The sequence below is a fragment of the Eleutherodactylus coqui genome, chromosome 10, assembly GCF_035609145.1.
Source record: "Eleutherodactylus coqui strain aEleCoq1 chromosome 10, aEleCoq1.hap1, whole genome shotgun sequence".
NCBI classification, from domain to species: Eukaryota; Metazoa; Chordata; class Amphibia; order Anura; family Eleutherodactylidae; genus Eleutherodactylus; species Eleutherodactylus coqui.
The window spans coordinates 52,770,544-52,792,366 of NC_089846.1; the positions used below are offsets into that span (position 1 = coordinate 52,770,544).

Here is a 21,823-nt window from a genome sequence, read left to right on the forward strand (position 1 = left end):
TAAATTCTGGGTGTGGATCTGATCACTTATCGCTCAGTGTAAATAGCGGCCGTTCAGTAATGAACGACCACTATATTATGTCAATGGAGAGGGGCGGGGGAGTGAGAGGAGTGGAAATCTCCTGCAGCAGCTCTGTGAGCGAGCCAACACTAATGGAGCACGGGAGCGAGGACACACAGGGACGACTGTCAGGCATTGTATCTGCAACATTCTAAAGAAATCAGTAGTGTGTTTGTCTTGGTTGCAATCTGTTTCCAGTCTTTCCAGAGATAGTAGTTTCTTAAGTTGAGTTACCACAGCTTGCTTATCAGGCATCGAGAACTGCAGCGAGTGCTGTAATAAGTACCTCTTAGCCACCAAGGTAATGGAGTGAAAAAGACGGGGCAGTGTTTTTTTTCCTATTGGTTGTAGATGTATCCACACTAACATCATGGTGGAATTAGTACAAAATCTGGGTAAGAGAGACCAAAAAGCCCCATAAATGACTGATCATAAGTCCGTTCTTTTAATGGCACAATTTTAGGGTACATATAATGTATTGTATAACGATTCTCAAATTGGACAACAGCTTTAAGTCTACCCTGCTCTCTAAGTAGACAATGCTGTAGTACCTTTAGTCTAGTAACCAATTTCTCCCAGTAGAACATTCTTAGATGTGAAGCATTTAAGGGATACTGAACATTTACAAGAACTTTTTAGAATAAGCTGCCATGTGCATACATATGAGGAATAACATTATTTCTGGCCATAATAGGACTTGTATAATGCATTTTTCCTAATCCCCCCCCCCCCCCCCCCTGCAGGGTGTACATCTGATTCCTAATTCACTCAGAACTGGTAGGAGGAGGTAGGCTGTTGGACTGTGTTCTATAGATTGTGCAGAGAACTGCAGATTTTGATCTCTAATTGTCTGTAACACACAGATAGACATATCATAATCATGGAGAACACTACAGCAGTACTGAGCAGTAGAGATGTGATTTTGGTAGCTAAAACACAGTAAACAGTCACTTATTATAAGCTGCAGACAGTGTCTGTATGAGTCTCTTCTTCTCTCCTCTTCTGCCCCTTTCACCTATTTCCTATATACACTCCTCTCTAATGACACACTTGACTGTACACAGTGGACAGCAATTTAGTAGAAATGGAGACCCCTAGTAGGCAACACTTTAGAGTGATTTTTCAGCACAAAAAACATAATTTTAGGTAAAGTTAATAGCAGTTTTGCTAGTTTGTGACACTGGCTATTATATAAGAACAGGTTGATTGAAAAGTTAGTAATTAGGGATGAGCGAGTATACTCGCTAAAGCACTACTCGTTCGAGTACTGTGCTTTAGACGAGTATCTCCCTGCTCGTCCCTGAAGATTCGGGGGCCGGCGCGGGGCAGGGAGCTGCGGGGGAGAGCGGGGAGGAACAGAGGGGAGATCTCTCTCTCCCTCTCTCCCGCCCGCTCTCCGCTGCTCCCTGCCGCAACTCACCTGTCAGCTGCGGCGGCTCCTGAATCTTCAGGGACGAGCGGGGAGATACTCGTCTAAGGCACATTACTCGAGCGAGTAGTGCTTTAGCGAGTATACTCGCTCATCCCTATTAGTAATCATTTAGGCTTCTCACAACATACAGCATTTTTAAAACGCCCATCACTAAAAGTGAAGGTAGGGTCATAAACTAACGGCTAATACCCACGGCTGGATTTCTGCCGTGTGAAACGCGATAGAAATCCGCAGCGTTATGCCGCAGCTATTAGGTTCTATTGAACCTAATAGTTCAATGTTCAAGCTGCGGAATTCTACCGCAGAATTTCGCAGCGTGGAAGAAACCGCGGCATGTTCTAATTTTAGTCAATGGAAACCATCTGTCACGCTATATTTCCGCTGTGAGCACAGTGGAAGTATCGCGTGATTACATGTCCCCGCCAACCGCCGGCCGTGTCATTCCGCACTGCCGGCGCGTCATGCACTGTAATGCGCATGTGTGTCAGCTCGCTAGGTGGGACGCCCTCGGCAGATCCAGAGAGGTCAGTATGGGGGTTTTGGGGGGCGCCGTGACAGACTCCGCTGCGATATTCCGTTTGCTGAGTCCGTCACGGCCGTGGGCATGAAGCCTTATGGAATCACCTAAAATCTAACAGTTCAAATCAAGAACAATATTGATATTATCAATGAAGTTCATCCTTATGAAAACATCCTACCAGTATTTTCATACTAATAGCTCAAAAGTGGAACAGCCACTTTTGCATGCATGGAACCCTGTGACATTAGGTGCAGAATTCAATCCCCATAAGGATTCTGTGTGCGAGGGGGCTTGGAAGCATGCAGAGAAAATGTGACCTGTATAGCTAATTTTAGTTTGTTCTGAGTCTGCTTTCGGGCCTTTACTAGAAAACGTTTGTACTTTGATGATCATCCATGTTCAGGGGTTGCGGCTACAGCTAAGGAGATGCATTTAGAGCTAAGGTAAGGCTTTGGTTTTCAGCCATATAACAACATCATAGCTACACACAAACAGGTTTATGTGAAAAAGAATTGTTACACATCCTATCCTTTCCATTTTCAGAGATAAGAATAAAATATGCATGTGCGGGGTCCGTGCAGATGGGACAGCACATGGAAGAGTGTCCGTGTACTGTCTGATGCATGTTGCACCATCTGAATGAGTGATTCACACAGGGTTTTACTGCTGTGGAGCTGGCAATGAGCCAGCGTATTGCCACGTATGGCACCAATATTGTACTGCGCATATCAGCATATCTCACGCGTGCGGTCATGTGCAGTCTTACTTTTTCTTTTTTATTTCTTGCGATGTCACAATGGCACATATATACACTGCCCATACACAATGTAATTGTGTATGGGTGGCATGGATTACGCGCCCATATAAAACAATGGGTTCTGTTGAGCATAATTGCATAAAAGAACATCTTACACTATTTTTTGGGCTTGCTTCTTATGCAATACTTACACACAAATGTGAGCCTGACAGCGTAAGGCAATGTATTTGATTGCCTGTGAATTACAGTGGTAATCTTATGCTCTGCCCGGCCAAAGAAGTGTATAATTTGATGTCTTCAGCATAAAGATGATACTAAAAGCCAAAACTGTTGATAGTTTGTCCAATAGAGGCTCTGTAGATAGAAAAGTGGAGAAAACCTAAACTGAAAGTTGAGGAACCTCAACAAGTGGAAAAAAAGAAGTAAAGCTTGCGAATCATATAACGAACAAGTAGTTCACGAGGTAGAAGGAAAAAACAGTAGAGAGCAGTACTCTGAAAGCCAATAGTGTGATGCATACTGAGGAGTTGGTGATCTACATTGTCAAACATTGCAGAGAGATGAAGCAGTAGAGAGTAGTTGCCATTCGATTTAGCTGTTAGTGCAGCGTCCGAGGACTGGGCCCACAGCCGAGGAGATAGCGTCTAATTTACATCAACAGTTCTGGCACAGATACAACAAGATAAAGTGGTGCAACAGGGAGGCTTCTCAGGATATCTGGGTAAATCCACAGTCCAAGGTATCTATGTGATTCCACTCCCGGCGACTCTCTCTCTCTCACTCTGTACTGGTTTACACTCACATTACTTGTGCCTTCTTCTCGCCGTGCAGCAGTCTTTCTCCCTTTTAGTGCTTAGTGGTAGCACCAGCATATCCTGGGTAGAGTTGGCCCAAGCCAAGCATAAGGAAGTTGCTCAGCTTTCTCCATTCTCCCCACACACAGATTGGTCTCTGGAGTGTCTGTGGGGCTCACTTGCTGTCTTCTCTCCAACTAACTTGCAGACTTAGACCAGACTAGACTGACTTGCTAACTCTTGAAAGAAGACCTCAGCTCTCTCCCTGCACCTTGCAAACACATACATATACGTAAAACAGTCACATGACTCACACAACAACACATTTTCCAGACATAACCCAGACATTAACCTATTCAGTACTGCAGAAGTGCAATACACATAAACCAAATACATACTACACATAAGACACTGACAAGACAATGGCACGAGACAGACATATAACATTATGGAGGGGCCCCACTAACTCTGGACTATTACATTAGGATATGTGACACTTTGGCAAAGGTGGTTTCTGTAGAATGTAGTGTACAAAAAATAGATTGAAAGGGGTTGAGAAGAGATTTATCAAAGATATAGTTTATTAGGTCAGAGGAGACCAGATGTTCAAAGTGTTTGGAGATGAAAGGGAGATTGGAAACGGGTTTGTAGTTGGCAGCACAGGACAGATCAGAGACAGTTTTTCAGTAATGGAGGTATGACTGCATGTTTAAAAGAGGACAGAAACATACCAAACAATGTAACAATGACTGGGAGCATGAGCCAAAACCAGAGTCTTCTCCAGAGGAAAAGATAACCACGCACAGACAAACTGTTTCAGGGCTTTTTCCCTCATCATTGAGCCGTAGGTTTCTGGATATAGAGACATTGCATAGGGGCGAAAACCCTGAAACGGTCTGTTTGTGCATGGTTACTTTTTCCTTCTGGAGAAGACTCTGGCTTTAGCCAGTAATCCTATCACTGTTAAAAGGCTTGTTAAGAGGTCTGACATTGAATAGTAGCAATGCTGCCTTCCAATAGGTGGTGTGGAGCCATTGTTCAATCTTCCTATTTGCATATTTCCCAGAGGAGCATGCATGACCTTATAAGTTGCCTCACACCTTCTATAGGCCACATCCATAGGCCTCTCACTATCCAACCTACTGCACACTGATAAAGGACAAAAAGCCTCAAACAGTCTGTCTGTGCATGGTTATCTTTTCCTTCTGAACAAGACTCCTTAGAAGCTTTTTAAAAGGTGTGATATTGACTTGCAGGAACGCTGCCTTCCAATAGGTGGTGCTGTAAAGCCATTATTCCATCTTCCCATTGCAATAGGGTCAGTGATGCAGGTAGTAGGGCGAGAAGAAGAGAAGGTCCTGGACACAACTTCTATTGTTGGGTTAAATGTTGAGAATGAAATAGAGGAGATGCTGGAAGGAAGGGGATCAATGCTACTTGGGGATTATTTCCTGCCAGATATTCAATTAGCTCATTAAAGTAGCTAGGTGTTCAGCACTGAGATCCGTCATAGGCGGCTGCAATTTAGAGCCAAGGAGGAAGTGAAAAGTGTCAAAGAGTTGTTTTGGATTATTGGATAGTGAGGAGATGAGAGTAGAGAAATGGGTTTGTTTATCATGGCGAAGGGTAAAGTTGTAAGCGCTGAGCATGAACTTGTTATGGAGGAAATCTACTGAAATCTGTGATTTTCTCCACAGGCATTCAACACACCCAGAGCGCTGCTGCAGGAAATGTGAGGCATGTGTCAAGGTTGCTGTGGTCTTTGTCCGAAGGGTAGGATTGTGGGGGGAGCTGCACTGTCCAGGGCACTTTTGAGAGTTTTATTATACGGTTTTGCAGACAGTTTGTCACACATCTTTATATGTGGAAAAATCTGTTAGCTGTGAAAGGACTAGGAAGAAAGCTAATAATTAGAGATGAGCGAGCATGCTCGTTTAAGGCTGCTGCTCAATCGAGTAGCAGTCTTATCGAGTAACTGTGTACTCGCCCGACCAGCATGTGGGGGGCGGCGGGGGAGAGGGAGAGAGATCTGAATTTCCGTGCGGTCCCGCTGCAGACATTCGATGAGGTTTCCGCGGGATTTCCATCTCGTGGAAACCCAATCATACCATTTTTACTTCAACAAGCAGACTGCTGATGCATAACACTTGGAGGATCGCCTGTGACGTCATATGCTGTGATTTTTTGCTACTAGGACAGGCGTTAAATCTTCTTTGTTACCCATTGTCTTTAATTGACTTGAGAAAGGAGCAAATCCGGCCAAAAACTCATTGCCGAATAAAGCTTTACTACTTACCTGTCAGCATTGCAGCTTTTCCATCACAGCAGCACTGATCTTCCCCATTCTTGCACTCATTCCGATCTGCAATTAAAACGAATGCTGAGCACAGAGATGTTTAATGCAGAAGCAATAGTGTGCAGGGCATAACTGTATAAAAGGAAGAGAGATGGTTGGATATAGCATTGTGCATTAAAAATGTGCCGAATTGGGTGCATTTTGTGGCAAAGTGTATTTACTTTAGTAAATCTGCCCTCATATTCCATTTGCAGTCTCACCAGGGGTTTATTTAGATGTGAAACTATTTTCTTGTTATGTGTATTTCTAGCTGTACTGATGCATTCTATAATTATATTTACCTTGGCTGCAGCTGACTAACATTGGTTGCTCAGTGTCAGTTTTACAGAGTTTTATCATTTTAGTATGTAAATTTTTAAATTTGTTTTCTCATCCCAAGTGTTATATTGAGCTACATTAAACTTAGAATACCTTCTAGAAAAAGCATCATGTAGTCAAATTAATAGGTAATTCCTATTATATCTACTGTATCTTATGCCGTACAAATATCTGCTTACTCAAACAGTTGGCCTCCTCCGCTTCTGAAAGCTTTGTTCCTAAGTGCTCCCATGGAGGATGACTGGTCAGACAAATGTGCACAAAAACTCTTCTCCCAATTTACAACCACACTTACCTACTAAGACACCAAGTGAAAATGAATTGGAATCTGCGGACAACTGTGGGAGTAGGTAAGTAAATAAGTAATGTGATGAATCGTGTATTTTAATAAACAGAGTCAAGCTGGTCATACACATCAGGTTTTATTGTCACATGAGCTTCTAATATAGAAGTGGCGATTCAGGTTTATGGGACGTCACTGATGATGTCCTTGCCGGCCTAAGAAAGAAAAAAAAACAATCATGAATAACCTTACTTTTTGTATCCCATGTCCAATAGGGCTTTGTCTGTGTGTGATGATACCTCCTCAGAGCTGCAAAGAGTTATCTCCCAAGATAATGCTGATGCTGTGTCACGGGCATCTTTTAGAGGGAGAGGTGCATTGTCCAGGTAATAACAGGTCCCGTTATTTGAAGTGTCTGTGAGGGACAGTATGATTTTGTATGACTAGAATCATAGGAAATAAATGTTTTTCTATCAGTGGCCAGATTAATCCTTCAAAGAATAAAGTGTGCATATACAAGATACAATATACACTACCCGTCAAAAGTTTTAGAACACTTCAATTTTTTCCATTTTTTTATTAATATTAATGGCTCAAATGTACTTTGAAATGAAAGAAATGAAAGCTTAGAACAAATACAAAAATTAAGATGAATAAAATAATTGGATTAACTTTGTTTCACCAAATCAAATCTAGATTTTTGACTCTTCAAAGTAGTCACCTCTAGCTGATTTAACAGATTTACACAATCAAGGCATTCTTTCTACAATTACATTAATATATTCTTCAGTCATTTGTTTCCCAACATTGTTGCAGAAGTTCCCACAAATGTGCTGCACTTGTAGGTTGCTTTGTTTTCACTCTTTTGTCCAGTTCATCCCAAACAAGCTCAATGGGGCTGAAGTCTGGAGACTGCGCAGGCCACTCCATTCTTTGAAGCCTACCGACTTCTTCTTGTCGTCTTAAGTAGTTCTGACATAACCTAGAAGTATGTTTTGGATCATTGTCTTGCTATAATATGAAGCCCTCACCAACTAGGTGGACAACAGAGGGTATTGCATGGCATATCAAAATGCTGTAGTAGCCCTTTTCACCCAGTGAGCCAGACACCCTGTGTAAGTTGCCAACTCTAGATCCAGAAAAAGAGGCCCACACCATCACGCTTACGCCTCTAAGTTTGACAGTTGGAGTCTTACACTCAGGAACCATCATTTCACCTACTAGACATTGTACAAAAACTATGCTTGATGTACCAACGTTGTCAAATTTTGATTCATCAGTCCATAAGACCTTCTTCCAGTCTTCAGTAGTCCATCGGAGGTGATACTTGGCCCAGGCAAGTCTTTTTTTATTTTGCAATCTTAGCAGTGGCTTTCTTACTGATACTCTGCCTGTCAAACCTGCAGTTGAAATGGAAACTTGTTTATTTTTTGCTGCATTAAGCTGTGCTTGAAGATTTATTGCTGTGAGGCGCAAATTACACAAACTGTTGACTCTCAAAAACATGTCGTCTGATTTTGTAGTGGCCTTTGGTCTGCCAGACATCTTCATGTCAGAGTTTCCTCCAGTTTCCAAGTGCCTTTTGAAGGTATAGGAAACTGTACTGACTGCCACCTTGGCTTTTTTGGCAATTTCTTTGTAGGAGAGACCTAGAATTTTAAGGGTTATAATTGTCTGTCTGTGTTTTTTAGTTAATTATGATAGCAATATAATATAGCAATATGCTGTGCCCTGAAGAGCAAAACTGTCCAAATTCCGCCCTAGAGGGTGTTATAATGCAGTGTGTTCCAGCACTAGTTATATAATATCAGAGGGTTTGGAAGTAATCTACAAAAGTCGACACACCTGTAGGAATAGTTTGCATTCAATTACAAACCATAATTTGCTCTCTGTGCTACAGAGCTATTTGGTTAAAATTATAAATTCAGACCACTGTTGGATTTCAGATTAAAATTTCATAATATTTTTATGTTTTTAACTAACCTCCGGAACCTTTAAATGGTTTCACGTTATTTTCTGGGCTTGAACTGTGTTAATGTCAAAAATACCTGAAAAAGTTGAGGTGTTCTCAAAACTTTTGTGGGTAATGTAATACTATACGAACCATAAGGAAATTACAGTGTCAATTCTTGTCTCAAGCAGTCAACCGAAGCTGTCCACCCAAATCAGTTCTTTTGCCACATTATTTATCAACTTGGCTTTGGTTGATAAGTAAATGCACTATAGTAGGGGTGTTCAACAGGTGGACCGTGGTCTGAATGCAGACCGCGGCCGTCAGCTGTCCAGACCCTTCTGTCTAGATCAGGTGCCAGTAAAGTTATTTCACAGCAGTGGGACACAGGGCCAAATAGCTCCGTCCCACGGCTGACACATCGGGACCCTCTCCTCAGCATTCACCTGTGCAGAAATATGTCAACAGTCACTGTCCCTACACAAGAACCAGCCACCATGCAATGCTATGTACTGATGCAGAACCAATCCTGACTCCTCCCAAATCTCCTGTTATAGTATAGAGTGCATTCAGCAGATGGCTCAGCATTGGCACAGAGCAGCGAGTGGAAGCTGGAATTTGTGTAGTGACATTGAGTAACCGACCATTCTTATAAAAATGTTTCTGTTAGGCCAGACATTCGAGGAAAGGAGAGACTATTGCTAAAGGTAGCCAGGACTATACTGGGGTTAATGTCACTAAATGGGGGCAGACTGGGCTTTATATAATTAAATGAGGCAACAGTGGAGCTAATATTGTTAAATGGGGCCACAGAGGGGGTAATGTTACTGAATGGGGTCACAAAGGGTGCAGTATTACTAAATAGAGGCACAAAGTTGGCACTATGACTAATTGGACGTAATATTACTAAATAGGGTTGCAGGGGGATACTATTACTGAACTAGACCACAGAGGGGACACCATTACTAAACTGTGGCCTTGTGGGGTAGTATTATTACTAATTGTGGCCAAAGAGTGGCCAGTATTGCTATGTGGGAATACTGCGAGGAGGGAGTAATGGTGGGATAGGGTGCAGAAGCATGTTATGGCTAAAAAGTCTTGATGGTGCTCTGGGCCTGGATAGGTAATAAGGAAAAACAAATAGACAACGCCAATGAGAGAAGATGTAATATATGATCACTGGAGGTAACTGCACTGTAATGACTATCACTGATATCCTGGCTAATAAGCATTCAAAAAAGCTGTATGTACCCCAAAATAGTATAAATGAAAACATTAACTCATTCTGCAAAAAATCCAGACCTCACACAGCTCCATTGATGGGAAAATAAAAAAGTTATGGCTCTCAGAATATGGTGCATTAAGTGTTCCATCGTGCAAATGTAGTGGATACAAAACACTATAATATTTGGTATTGCGATTATTATACCATAATTTATACACAATTATAATTATGTGCCTTATTTTAACCCTCAAGTGGACCTTTACAAAAACTAGTTGGGTACCCCTGCACTATAGATTTTATTTCTCATAGCATATTTTAGTTGATAGGAGTCACTTTACATGTTTAACATGTTGGAAGATGCTCACAGCAACTGAATATTCAGTTAATCATTTTCAGGATAGTGCGTTTAGTAGTGGTCCTACGAGAATGGGCCCACCGGAGCCTACATGATCAAGAACCAAGACCTGACTCCTTTTTGGACCGATTCCGAGGACCTGAACATCAAAACACAGAAGGGAACACTGGAAAACAGAAACAAGATCCAGGCGCAAATGCTCAAAACAAGCCAGGTCAACAGTAAGTTATAAAAATCACCGGATACTGTTGGTGTTAACAGGAACTGTGTATTTTGCTAAACTTTCCCTGGGTCTTTATATTTTGTCTCAATAACTTTATTTTATAAGGCCACTACTAGACATACCTCCCAACCTTTTGGATGGTCAGACGGACACTTAGGGGGTCTTCCCATGTAAAAGGTAGCTTTGCCACGGCTGTCAATAGCCGTACAATTTTGCCTACCTTATCGGTAAGATCACGCTTCTGTTGGCACCTGTGACTGGGTGGAATCGAAGCTGCAAGCCAGTAACTGTACGTGGGCACATAGGCTTATGGTCATTGTATGACAGATCCATTTATCATCCATATCTATACACTTGTATACTTTTATTTTAAATATAAGCACTAAAATCATCGCAATATAGACATTTTTTTGATTAAATGTACACCATATGATGAAAAAATATGCAAATCAGGGTCTTAAATATACTTCGGAACCATACAGATAGTTTATTGGATAATATGATAAGCTTATTAATGCAGATCTATTCCCAAGGTCTAAAGAGGGACAGAGGGACTTTGGTCAAAATAGCGAATGTCCCTCCAGAAGAGGGACACTTTGGAAGTATGCTACTAGACAGCAATTTTTCACTGATTGCTACTGTTTTAGTAAATGTTTGTTATGCCAACAATTTTGTACAATTTGCATGTTGTCACACTCAACTTATGAAAAATAATTTCCTATATAACAGACTTTTTTTTATCTTCAGGCTGACAATATGTGAACGGCTTGTAGTCAACCCCTCTGGAAAATGGTACTACCGCTGGCTCCTAGTAATTGCACTACCAGTGCTATACAATTGGTTTTTACTAGTTGTCAGGTAAGTCTGCCTTTGATCCTCCTTAATTTTGAGGTATCTTAGACCTTACAGAGGTTGTCCCCCTGCACACAATGCTGTATTAACCCTTTGCAATCCAATTTTGCATTCAGGGTTTCCTAGGCGTTTTTTTCTTTCTGCCATTATACAATGGCGCCATCTGGTGGCTAGAGCCAGTATTGCGGTATGGGACATGCCGGAGAGGCCCCTGACAACAGAGCGGCCAGTAATATACATTAAGAATACCCTGTCGGACGTCTTCCGACATCGTAAGCTGTACGGTGTTCAATCAGAATGTCTTCAGACGTCAGACAGTGGATTGGAAAGGGTTAAATCATATACTGCATATATATTATTTGGCAAGAGCAGAAAGCACTCTTACTATTGAGAATTCATTACATAGTGGTCATTGAATGTAATTGGAGCTATGTAACTATATTTTAGGAAATGTGGATGTGCAGGCAGTTTTCCCACTAACAGCAAATAATTGTCAGGAGTTCCAACAGCTGGAACACTGGCAATTAGCTGGCATGTGGGATGCAATGCATAGTGATGAGCAATTAGTGAAATAATTGGTTTGTGTTGGGATCGGGCCGATTTCACCAAAATAATCGTGAATCAGTACAGCTGATTCTGACTACCATTAAACTCAATGGGAGTAAAAATCTGGTTCAGAAATTGGTAAAAACAGTGTACAGTGGTGTGGGGGTCATGTGTAGCACAGGGGTGTCAATGAAAACAAAAGAAGGCCCAAATAAGGTCTCCTACAGAGGCCAAACCTGAAGCTTCGGGGCCCCAATGCAACATCTGTAACAGGGACCTCAAGTATAATGCTTTAATCATTGTACTGGACTGCGTATACGGAGAAGAGATGATTTATGGGCCCCCTAAGGCTCATGAGCCTGGGTGCAACCGCATCATCTGCATTGCCTATAGTTATGCCCTGGTCTCCTATATCAAAAAATTGAGCCAAAGAGACAGCAGGTGTGCTACCAGGTAAACAGAACAGCCAAGCAAGGGCCTTCTGCAAGGGAAAACTGTGGAGTTACAGCTGTTTCTTGTGCTTTAGAAAATTTTCATTTGGGGAGAATGACGAGAAAGTGGAGTAGGAGGGGGTGAGAGGGGACATACACAGATCAATGTACCACAAGTCTTGGGGTACCATGTTCCACCTGCAGGATATTTGACCCATTGTGCTGTTAAGGATATGTAAGGTCATGCTTGCTGGACCACATGTCTGAAAAACAAACAGAAGAACAAAAAAGAGACAGAGAACAAAAAGAGAAAGACACATATAGAGAATGAAAAAGAGATACACAAGTAGAATAAAAAAGATAAAGGCACACAGAGAGAAAGTAAAAAAGACAGACACATAGACATACAACGTGACATAGAACGAAAAGTTGTAGATAGACACACAGAAACAAAGAGAACTAAAAAAAACGATACACAGAGAATAAAAAAGTGTCTACTGTGTGACATAGATGGAACTGTATTATGTCTCAGTTATAAATGTCAACCACAACACAGATGTGAATAGAGCCTAAACTAATCTTTTCTGAACAGACAATGGTACTTTCAAATTGTGATTTCGGGTCTCTCCCCATTTTCCGAAAACGGCATTGAGATTGAACCAGAGTGTTTAATATATTAAATGGAAACCATTTTTGTCTACGTCTCACATAGTTTTGTTGCTGTTTGTCTTTTTAGCTGAATAGAAAAGCATCATTTATTGCACTTTTCTATCCTTATAAAATTACTAACAGGGGCATAAACCTCGTGAAACGGAGACCATTTTATACATTAAACAGCATAGTTCCATCCAGGGTTCTTTCTCCATGCCACTATGCTACAATTTTACCGTAACTCCCATTCACTTGTATTGGAGTTACAAAAACAGTGTAAAATGACCAGTTCAGCTGATTTCCTAATCCTGGTTACTGGTGGCTGCAGTGGAGAGCTGGGTCAATGATTACCTTCCTGTGTTAGCTGCAGTTGCCAATGATAAGAGATACATCTATTAGACATTTATGGCATATCCATAGAACATATCATAAATGTATGAGATGGGAATACCCCTTCAACACTTTTACTCCTGAGGAGGCAGGGAAGTTGGAGAGCTCCTTACACATTAATGCAACCTACAACCCTTCCACAAGCACCCCACCCCATACACAAAACCTCACCTCCTCCCCATTCTGCCATTTTCTCTTGATCTTCTTCCTGCAGTCAGCCTGCACCACTTCCCAGCACACCTTGTCCCCCTGTGTGTCCTCCTCTGTGCTGCCTCTTACTCCTGAAATGTAGCCTCTAAGGAGACTCTCGGGTCAGTCTGCTCCTCCTTTCAATGCAGCGTGTGTGTGGGTTGGGGATGCAATGTGCATGCCACACCGATGAGGAGCTCTTCTTATATTGCAGGCTCATCATTGAAGAGGCTGATTGGTGCTGGGATTAATGGTAGAATCACTTTCATTAAAATGGAGGCCCACTTATTACTTTAGAGGACAGGGGTCTCCGAACTGTCTGAAGCACTTGTACTACTGCAGCGAGCCGGACCAGACCCAGCTGAGGGAGCAGCGGAGAAGCATTTTTTTTGTCACGGTGGTTCTGCTGCTCTCTTCCCAGGAAAACCTGCGTTCCTGGTGCGGTCTCCAGAGAGTAAAAAGGGCAATTGTCAAGTTCATGTTGCCAGTCCATATACAGACCAAGGTCTGTGGCGGACAAAATAATAATCTAAAAAGTAGGAAAATAAAATAAAACATTTCTTTCCCCTGAAGTGTAGTGCGGTACCCCAGTGCAGCTGGTAAATGGTGGGAAAAGACTCCAGGAGGCAGAATCAATGGTGAAAACATTGAACAGTTTATTACTTTCAAACAACAAGAATTTTCAGCTTTCTTTAGTGCAGTTTTAACATTACTTTGCACCTCTTAGTACAATTCAGATTTGACACTTCTTAAGGTGCATTTCTTAGTTTACTTTATTCTGGGGTAGTAACAGAATAATTAGAGCATATTCAGGCAAGGACTTGCTATCTAGACAACAAATGGGTTTTTACTACAGTGAATAAGCATGGGATTCCTTTCTATTATCTATGCTTTGCACTCCTGGTTTTTGCACTTTAGTTTCTGCGATTCTCTTGAGATCTGAGTTTCCTTTCTTAGTGAACATTACGGTTACTCTATTCTTTGGCTCATTCTCTTCTATTTCTTCAAGTATTAGGATTTCCTTGGTGCTTTACAGTTTCTCAAGATTCTTGCTGAAGTTTATCTAATTCTTCTCTTTCCATTCGTCCTAATCTGAAGTTTAGAACTTTTGGATACTCACTAGAGATGAGCGAGCACCCAAATGCTCGGGTCCGCGTTATTCGAGTCGAGCTTTTCGTAAAATTCGAGAGCTCTACTCAAGTGACGAACCCCATTGACTACAATGGGAGACTCGAGCATTTTTGTATGTGGAACGCAGGGTCCCAAGCTTTTTTTTTTTTTTTCTTAGTTCATCTCTCTCTCTCTCTCTCTCTCTCCCTTCCCCTTCCTTTTAGACCAAAAATCTTTAAATGACGTGCGCTGTGGGGAGGAGCCAAAAGCTAGGGCGGGGTCAAACACGATTTGATGCTCGTTCGAGTAACTAGCACCATCGAGTACACTAATACTCGAATGAGCATCAAGCTCGCCAGGGTACGTTCGCACAACTCTAGTACTCACACTTTCTATTCTTCCCACCACACTGATCAGCAGCCATACTCTTACACTGGAGATCCTTGTCTTGCAAACTTCTCTTTCTCCAGCTTCTCTCCAAACTCTACTGTAGACCAAACTAAACTCCTCCTCCCCACTCTACACTGACTGCTGCTCTACCAACCTGTGCGTAGGACCTTTCTGCCTGTCCTAGGCTGCCTTTCTCTGGTTGCCTGACTAAAGCCTTCTAAACTAGGCTATGACAGTCTAGGAAAAGTGTAATTAACCAACATTAAAGCAACATATACATTATTCATTTACATCGACTCAGAGTCCACAGTCTTTTATGGAGTATACAATCCTTTATGCTACACTACTCTTCTCTGTGCCAATGTGCCAGGGAAGGCAGGAATAGTAGATAAGGACACTAAATCATCTACACAAATATAAAAAAAAAAAAAAAAGAAAGTCACCCAATCAGGTGCCATGTTCACAGACTGGGTGAACTGCGAAGGGGACCAGGTAAGCATGTGAGAGCGGCATGAAACCACATGACTTGTGAAAAATTCAGGTGAGTTGACATGTCTGCTTATCACAACACCAACTAAGTTAAGCCAGAATATATATTGTATTTAGTGGCCAGTTTATTAGATGCACCTTCTTAACTCTTTCCAATCCCCTTTCTGACGTTCTGATTGAAGGCTGTAAAGCTCCGATGTCAGAAGACGTCTGGCAGGGTATTCTTACTGTTTATTACTGGCCGCTCTGTTGTTGGAGGCCTCTCCAGCATGTCCCATACCACAGTACTGGCTCTAGCCAGCAGATGGCGCTATTGTATAATGGCAGAAAGAGAAAAACCCTGAAACCAAAATTGGATTGCAAAGGGTTAATACTTTGGCATGTTCCCGCTGTCTACTTTTGGCTGGCAGGATGTTTCATGTGGGCAGTCTTTTCTCAGCTTCTGCTTTATACTTGGTGCACCTGCATCAGGTAATAGAGATCACTGCCGAATAAGCACAAATACGCAGCTGATGTGCCATTAGTGTTGATCTCTTCCTGCGCACTTCAAGTAGAGCTGCTAACTGCCACATTTCTGTTGCTCCAGTCTGGCCCTGGTCAGTCCTCAGAAAAGAGACAGGATTTTTAAAGTTAGAAAACTTAACATAAATATGTAGTGATTTCACTGCTAATATTTTTATTTAGATAAAACTATCTAAAACACAAAATGATTTCCACATTTTAATATTAGTCTCAGTTTTATTTGGAGGTGGCATGTATTAATCTCTGTTCTGAATTTTAGGGCATGCTTTAATGACCTTCAAACAAGCTACATTATAGTGTGGCTCACACTAGATTACGTCTCAGATTTCATATACATCATTGATATAATTATTCGATTCCGTACAGGTAAGCTATGTTTTCTATATTTTTTGCTCCTTACAATAGCTAGTTTTAGGGTGTAAATTGTTATAACAATCAAACAGTGTACATACCCTGTTTCCACAAAAGTAAGACATATCCTGAAAATAAGCCCTACCCTGACTTTTCAGGATTTTCGGGGAGGCTTGAAATATAAGCCCTGCCCTGAAAAAAAGCCCTACCTGCATTGTATAAAAAAAGAGGAATTGATTGTCTAGCAGGTACGGTCCTGGACCCTCCCGCTCCGGAGCTTCGCTGCGCTTCTTGTAGTCCTTGACCGCCAACAGAAGATTTATTTCCTGGTTACGGGATTCAGAAATCCAACCTCCACGAAGCAATTGCTCTGATAGGTTCTCGACTGCTGCTCAGCCAATCAATATAGTGCTCGATAAACCAATGTGATGACTATGGTTGGTTCATCAGCCACTGCATTGATTGGCTGAGCAGCAGTCCAAGAACCAATCACAGCCATCGCGTTGTTCAGGCGGAATTTATGAATTGACGAATCAATGTCGCGGCTCACCGTGCCGGAGCTCTGGGAGCAGGGGAGGGATCTGGACTGAGCCAGCTAACTATAATAAGACATTCCCTGAAAATAAGACATTTTTGCCTCTTTTGGGGCAAAAATTAATATAAGACAGGGTCCTATTTTGGGGGAAACACATGTAGTAACATAGTATGCATGCTTAAGTTATGGCCTGTTTCCTCCTCATCATAACAGAGATGGGACAGGAGTTGTCATGCTGGAAATATGACACAAGATGTTTACAGTAAAAATAAAATAGCAGTAATTCAAAATGATCATGGAACTTTCAGACAACTTGTGGTAATATGATAGGCAATGTGATCACTAGCAAAAGTGCAAATCACTTTATTCCCTATAAAGTGCTGACTACTAGGGTTTTTTCTTCCTTCTAATATCATATCCACTCCTATTTCCAAGTGTAATTTATCACCAGCAACAGAGTTAAGAAGACAGAACACAGGAAATGATGACTCATGCTGCCCCTAAAAGTCTATAAAGAGCAGAGGGATGGGAGAAGGAGCAGGGAGAATGACTAACATAGACTTGCTGCCAGAAAAAAACTGAAAATTACAGATAAAGCCTGCAGGGTGAAAAACTGCTAAAAATGCAGGATACATATCAAGTTAAATAATAGCCAGAAATAGTGTTACTCCTAATGTGCAAACATATCACAGCTTAATTTGAAAAATCATCTGAAAGTGTAGGTATGCTTTAAAAAAAAAATAAACCAATTGATGAGAAAAGCTATTTGAAACATTAATATATAAAGATTATATCAGGATACAGTAGTGGGATAAACTGGAAAGAGAAAACATGTCAATGGAGAAGACTGACAAAGTCGCAAGAAGGCGGGGAATAATAAAGAGAGGGGCGTTAGCCAAATGAAAACTACTCTATGGAACAATTAAAATAAAAACATTTTAAATAACTGCACTCCTTTTCCTCTTATTAGGTTTCCTAGAGCAAGGACTTCTTGTCCGAGATCCGAAGATGCTCAGTGACAGTTACATCCAAACCTTACAGTTTAAACTAGATGTCATCTCCATAATCCCCACGGACTTGTGTTACCTTGCATTGGGGATTCACCGCCCAGAGCTTCGCTTTAACCGACTACTACATTTCCCCCGCATGTTTGAATGTTTTGATCAGACTGAGACTCGAACTAGTTACCCAAACATCTTCCGAATATTCAATCTCGTGCTATACATTCTACTCATTATTCATTGGAATGCTTGCATTTACTACGCTATATCTAAAGCAATTGGTTTCGGTGTGGACACATGGGTTTACCCTAATGTTACTGACCCAACCTACGGTTATCTTACACGTGAATACGTCTACTGCTTATACTGGTCTACTTTGACGCTAACTACAATTGGAGAAACCCCTCCACCAGTCACAGACACGGAGTACCTCTTTGTCATCTTTGATTTTCTGGTTGGCGTTTTGATCTTTGCTACTATTGTAGGAAATGTTGGTTCTATGATTTCTAACATGAATGCAACCAGGGCTGAGTTCCAGGCTAAAATAGATGCTATCAAACACTATATGCAGTTTAGAAAGGTAAGCAAAGATTTGGAAGGCAAAGTTATCCAGTGGTTTGACTACCTTTGGACCAATAAAAAAACAGTAGATGAAAGAGAAGTGCTGAAAAATCTACCTGACAAGCTCAGGGCTGAAATCGCCATAAATGTTCATCTGGAGACATTAAAGAAGGTAAGTTGCTGCAAAAATTTCCTTTTTTTTTGTAGTTCTTTTTGTAATACTTTATTTAAAATATCCATTGTAACATATGAGAAGAAATCATGTATGATGTGTTACATCACTACTTGGTATATTTCTTTTGTTGTATAAAACACACTGGGTGGCCACTCTATTAGAGACACCTGCCCTTTCATGATTGGATCTTCCTTGAATGGAAATTAGACACATGACCCCAGGGTGCAACATAAAATCAAGTGAGCAAACTCTCTATGAGTCAGATGTAGTGTGAACACACATTAGAGTGGGAAAACCAAATGATCTCAGTGAAGGCGAATGAGGCATGGTCATGGGTCCTACAGTGGCTGGGGCCAGTATTTAAAAAAACTGCCAAACTTGTAGGGTTTACTCAAGAGTATCAAAAGTATAGAGAGAACGGTGTGATCAAGAAAAAAAAGACAGAGAAAGGGGAACCTGTTGATGTAAACAACTTGTCATTGAAAGGTATAGGGATGTCAAGAATTGTTCTGATGAACATGTGATGTACAGTCAAGCAAGTTGCCACCAAATACAACACCGGTGGCTCAAACTAATGTGTCCGAATACACAACTTGTTATAAGTTAATTATGTCATTTCTCAGTCATCTCTGATCCATGTATTGTCATTATTTTTTAGGTTCGTATCTTTCAAAATTGTGAGGCTGGGGTACTAGTGGAGTTGGTTCTTAAACTGCGCCCTCAGGTTTTCAGCCCAGGAGATTACATCTGTCGGAAAGGGGACATTGGTCGGGAGATGTACATAATTAAGGAAGGAAAACTAGCTGTTGTTGGAGAAGATGGAATTACTCAATATGCTGTTCTAACTTCAGGGAGTTGTTTTGGTGAGATTAGTATTCTGAATATTGAAGGGAGCAAGATGGGCAACCGTCGGACAGCCAACATTCGTAGCCTTGGTTACTCTGACCTTTTCTGCCTTTCAAAGGATGATCTTATGGAAGCATTGATAGAATATCCAGATGCTAAGAAGATTCTTGAAGAGAGAGGAAGAGAAATACTTATAAAAGAGGGTCTACTTGATGAAACAAAAGAGAAAAATGCAATGAAAGGTAAATCTGTAGAAGAGAAAATGGAGCTTCTAGAGTCCAATTTGGATCTGCTGCACACTCGATTTGCCCGTTTGCTTCGAGAATATAGCGATGCGCAGCAGACTCTCAAACAAAGAGTTACACTTTTAGAGGGAAGACTAAAGGACCTTCAATGTGATGAGATCTCCTCAGATGACATGGAAGGAAAGAGTGATCCTTAAGAAAAAGTTTTTCTGAACTCCAGAAAAATGGCTTTATTGCTTAAGTTGCTTTTTTTTCTAAATTGCATTTTGAATCAACGGCACTTTTACATTTTCTAAAATCCGATATCTGACTTTCCACATATACAGATTTGAATGCAGCTTATACTCCCTAGTAGATAGATAATTGTGCCCTCAGGGATTTGAGCATCAAACACATTACTAATTACCTCATGGTTTCAGCATATCACTATTCCACATGTACTTCATCTCTTGGGGACTTGCTAAGCAACCAAGCAAACTTATCCTATCAAAGAAAGAAAAAAAATATGCTTACATAATCGTTGCATTGCTGATAGATATTTAACTTTTATGATCAGAGAACTTTACTAAGTAGGGGCAAAACATCATTGAATTGTGCTTTACTGAACACATCATAGTGAAGATAATTGTGTGTCGTGAGAAGCGAAAACTAAATTATTAGTTGGGTCATAACAACATCATCATGGTGACTGCAATAAAAATAAATCTTGTTATTTGTATAGCGCCAACTTATTCTGCAGCGCTTTCAAGTAATTTATTTATTACCCCCCACCACCACCACCACGCTGGGTACTCATTTTACCGACTTCAGAAGGATGGAAGGCTGAGTCAACCTTGAGCCAGCTACCTGAACCAGGCATGGATTGAACCTGCAACCTTGAGGTCGTGAGCGAGAGCTTAGGACTACATTTCTGCTGTCTTAACACTCTGTGGCATGTTACACAATTACACTATATATATATTTTTACTTTAAAGGATTTTCTCATCAGAGACATTCAGAATGCGGAAAACCACAGGTCCCACTTCTAGCATCCGTCCAGCAAGGTATTTTTTTTCTTGTAGCAAATGTAGATAGCAGCCAGTCAGTAATAAACGACGGCTCAAGCCCACCAGAACAGGAAACACTCTTCCTGTAAATCTCTGTTTCAGCTCATAGGAAGGAGTCATAAGTGGGACACCACCCTGATCTAGGATGTCCATGAGCTCTAACATGGCATAGGAACAGTGGTTGTCTTCTTAAATTAACCCCTTCCCGACATCTGCCATACATATAAGTCTAACTATTAATGCTTCTGTCACTGACGACAGCAGCATATAAAAGGCCTAGAAGCCCCCTCTCCTTTTGCTGTTCAGTGAGTTCTATTCAGTAACCAACCTTTACAACCCCTAGGCATGCAATGGATTTCTTCCCATTTATTCCCATTTTAGCGAGTTATTCCCAACCAACAGGGGGATAACTTGCTAAATGTGGGGTCCAATCGCTGGGATCCTCACTGATCCTGAAAATTCAGCCCTGGTTGGTCCCAAAATGCTGGGAGCAAATGTCACGCATGTGTGTTTCTGCTCCATTGACTTTAACTGGACTGCCATAGATAAATCCACCTTGTGGATATGGGATAACTTGTTGTAATGGGACAACCCAGACATTAAATGTACATTATGCTGCAATACTATTGCGTATATTATTATTATACATGCGATCAAAGGATTGCTAGTTCAGTTCCCAAAAAAGTAAAAATAAGAATACTAAAGTTTTTCTTAATGATTAGATTTAAAAAATATTAAAATATTAAAGCACCCCTCTTTTCCCAGTTGTTGCATCAAAACAAAATACAAAATAAAAAGAAATTGATATTGTCATGTCTGTAAACGTTCAATTTATTAAAATGTCACGTTATTTATCTCGCATGGTGAATGTTGTCAGAAAATAAATATACAATGCCAAAATTACACTTTTTGGTCACCCTGTCTCCAAGAATGAATTAAGAAAAAACAATCAAAAAGTTGGATGTACCCCCAAAGGGTAACAATGGAAATCTCAAATCACCCCACAAAAACGAGCCCTCATACTCATCCATCAACGGAAAAATAAAAAAGGGATGGGAGTCAGAAGACGGCAACAGAAAGCAATTTTTTAAAAGGCATTTTATTTAAATAGTACAATACAAAAAAAAATAGATAAATTTGGTATCACCATAACTATACTGACTCTAAAAATAAAGTTAGCATGTCAGTTTTACTTCACCTTAAACACTATAACCCCCCT

General features: G+C 41.0%; 1 protein-coding gene across 1 annotated transcript; it reads left to right on the forward strand.

Moving 5' to 3' along the window:
- Positions 1-6,474: 6,474 nt before the first annotated feature.
- Positions 6,475-19,755, forward strand: CNGA2 (cyclic nucleotide gated channel subunit alpha 2). Its single transcript, XM_066582041.1, has 7 exons — positions 6,475-6,587; positions 6,796-6,906; positions 10,093-10,272; positions 11,022-11,132; positions 16,104-16,210; positions 17,701-18,464; positions 19,126-19,755. The coding sequence occupies exons 1-7, from the start codon at positions 6,475-6,477 to the stop codon at positions 19,753-19,755; spliced, it is 2,016 nt and encodes a 671-aa protein (XP_066438138.1).
- Positions 19,756-21,823: the final 2,068 nt, after the last annotated feature.

Coding starts and splice junctions, on each gene's coding strand:
- CNGA2 (XM_066582041.1), top strand. CDS start 6,475: ATGACTGGTCAGACAAATGTGCACAAAAACTCTTCTCCCAATTTACAA. Junction 6,588..6,795: donor GCGGACAACTGTGGGAGTAG/GTAAGTAAATAA, acceptor CATGTCCAATAG/GGCTTTGTCTGTGTGTGATG. Junction 10,273..11,021: donor CAAAACAAGCCAGGTCAACA/GTAAGTTATAAA, acceptor TTTTATCTTCAG/GCTGACAATATGTGAACGGC.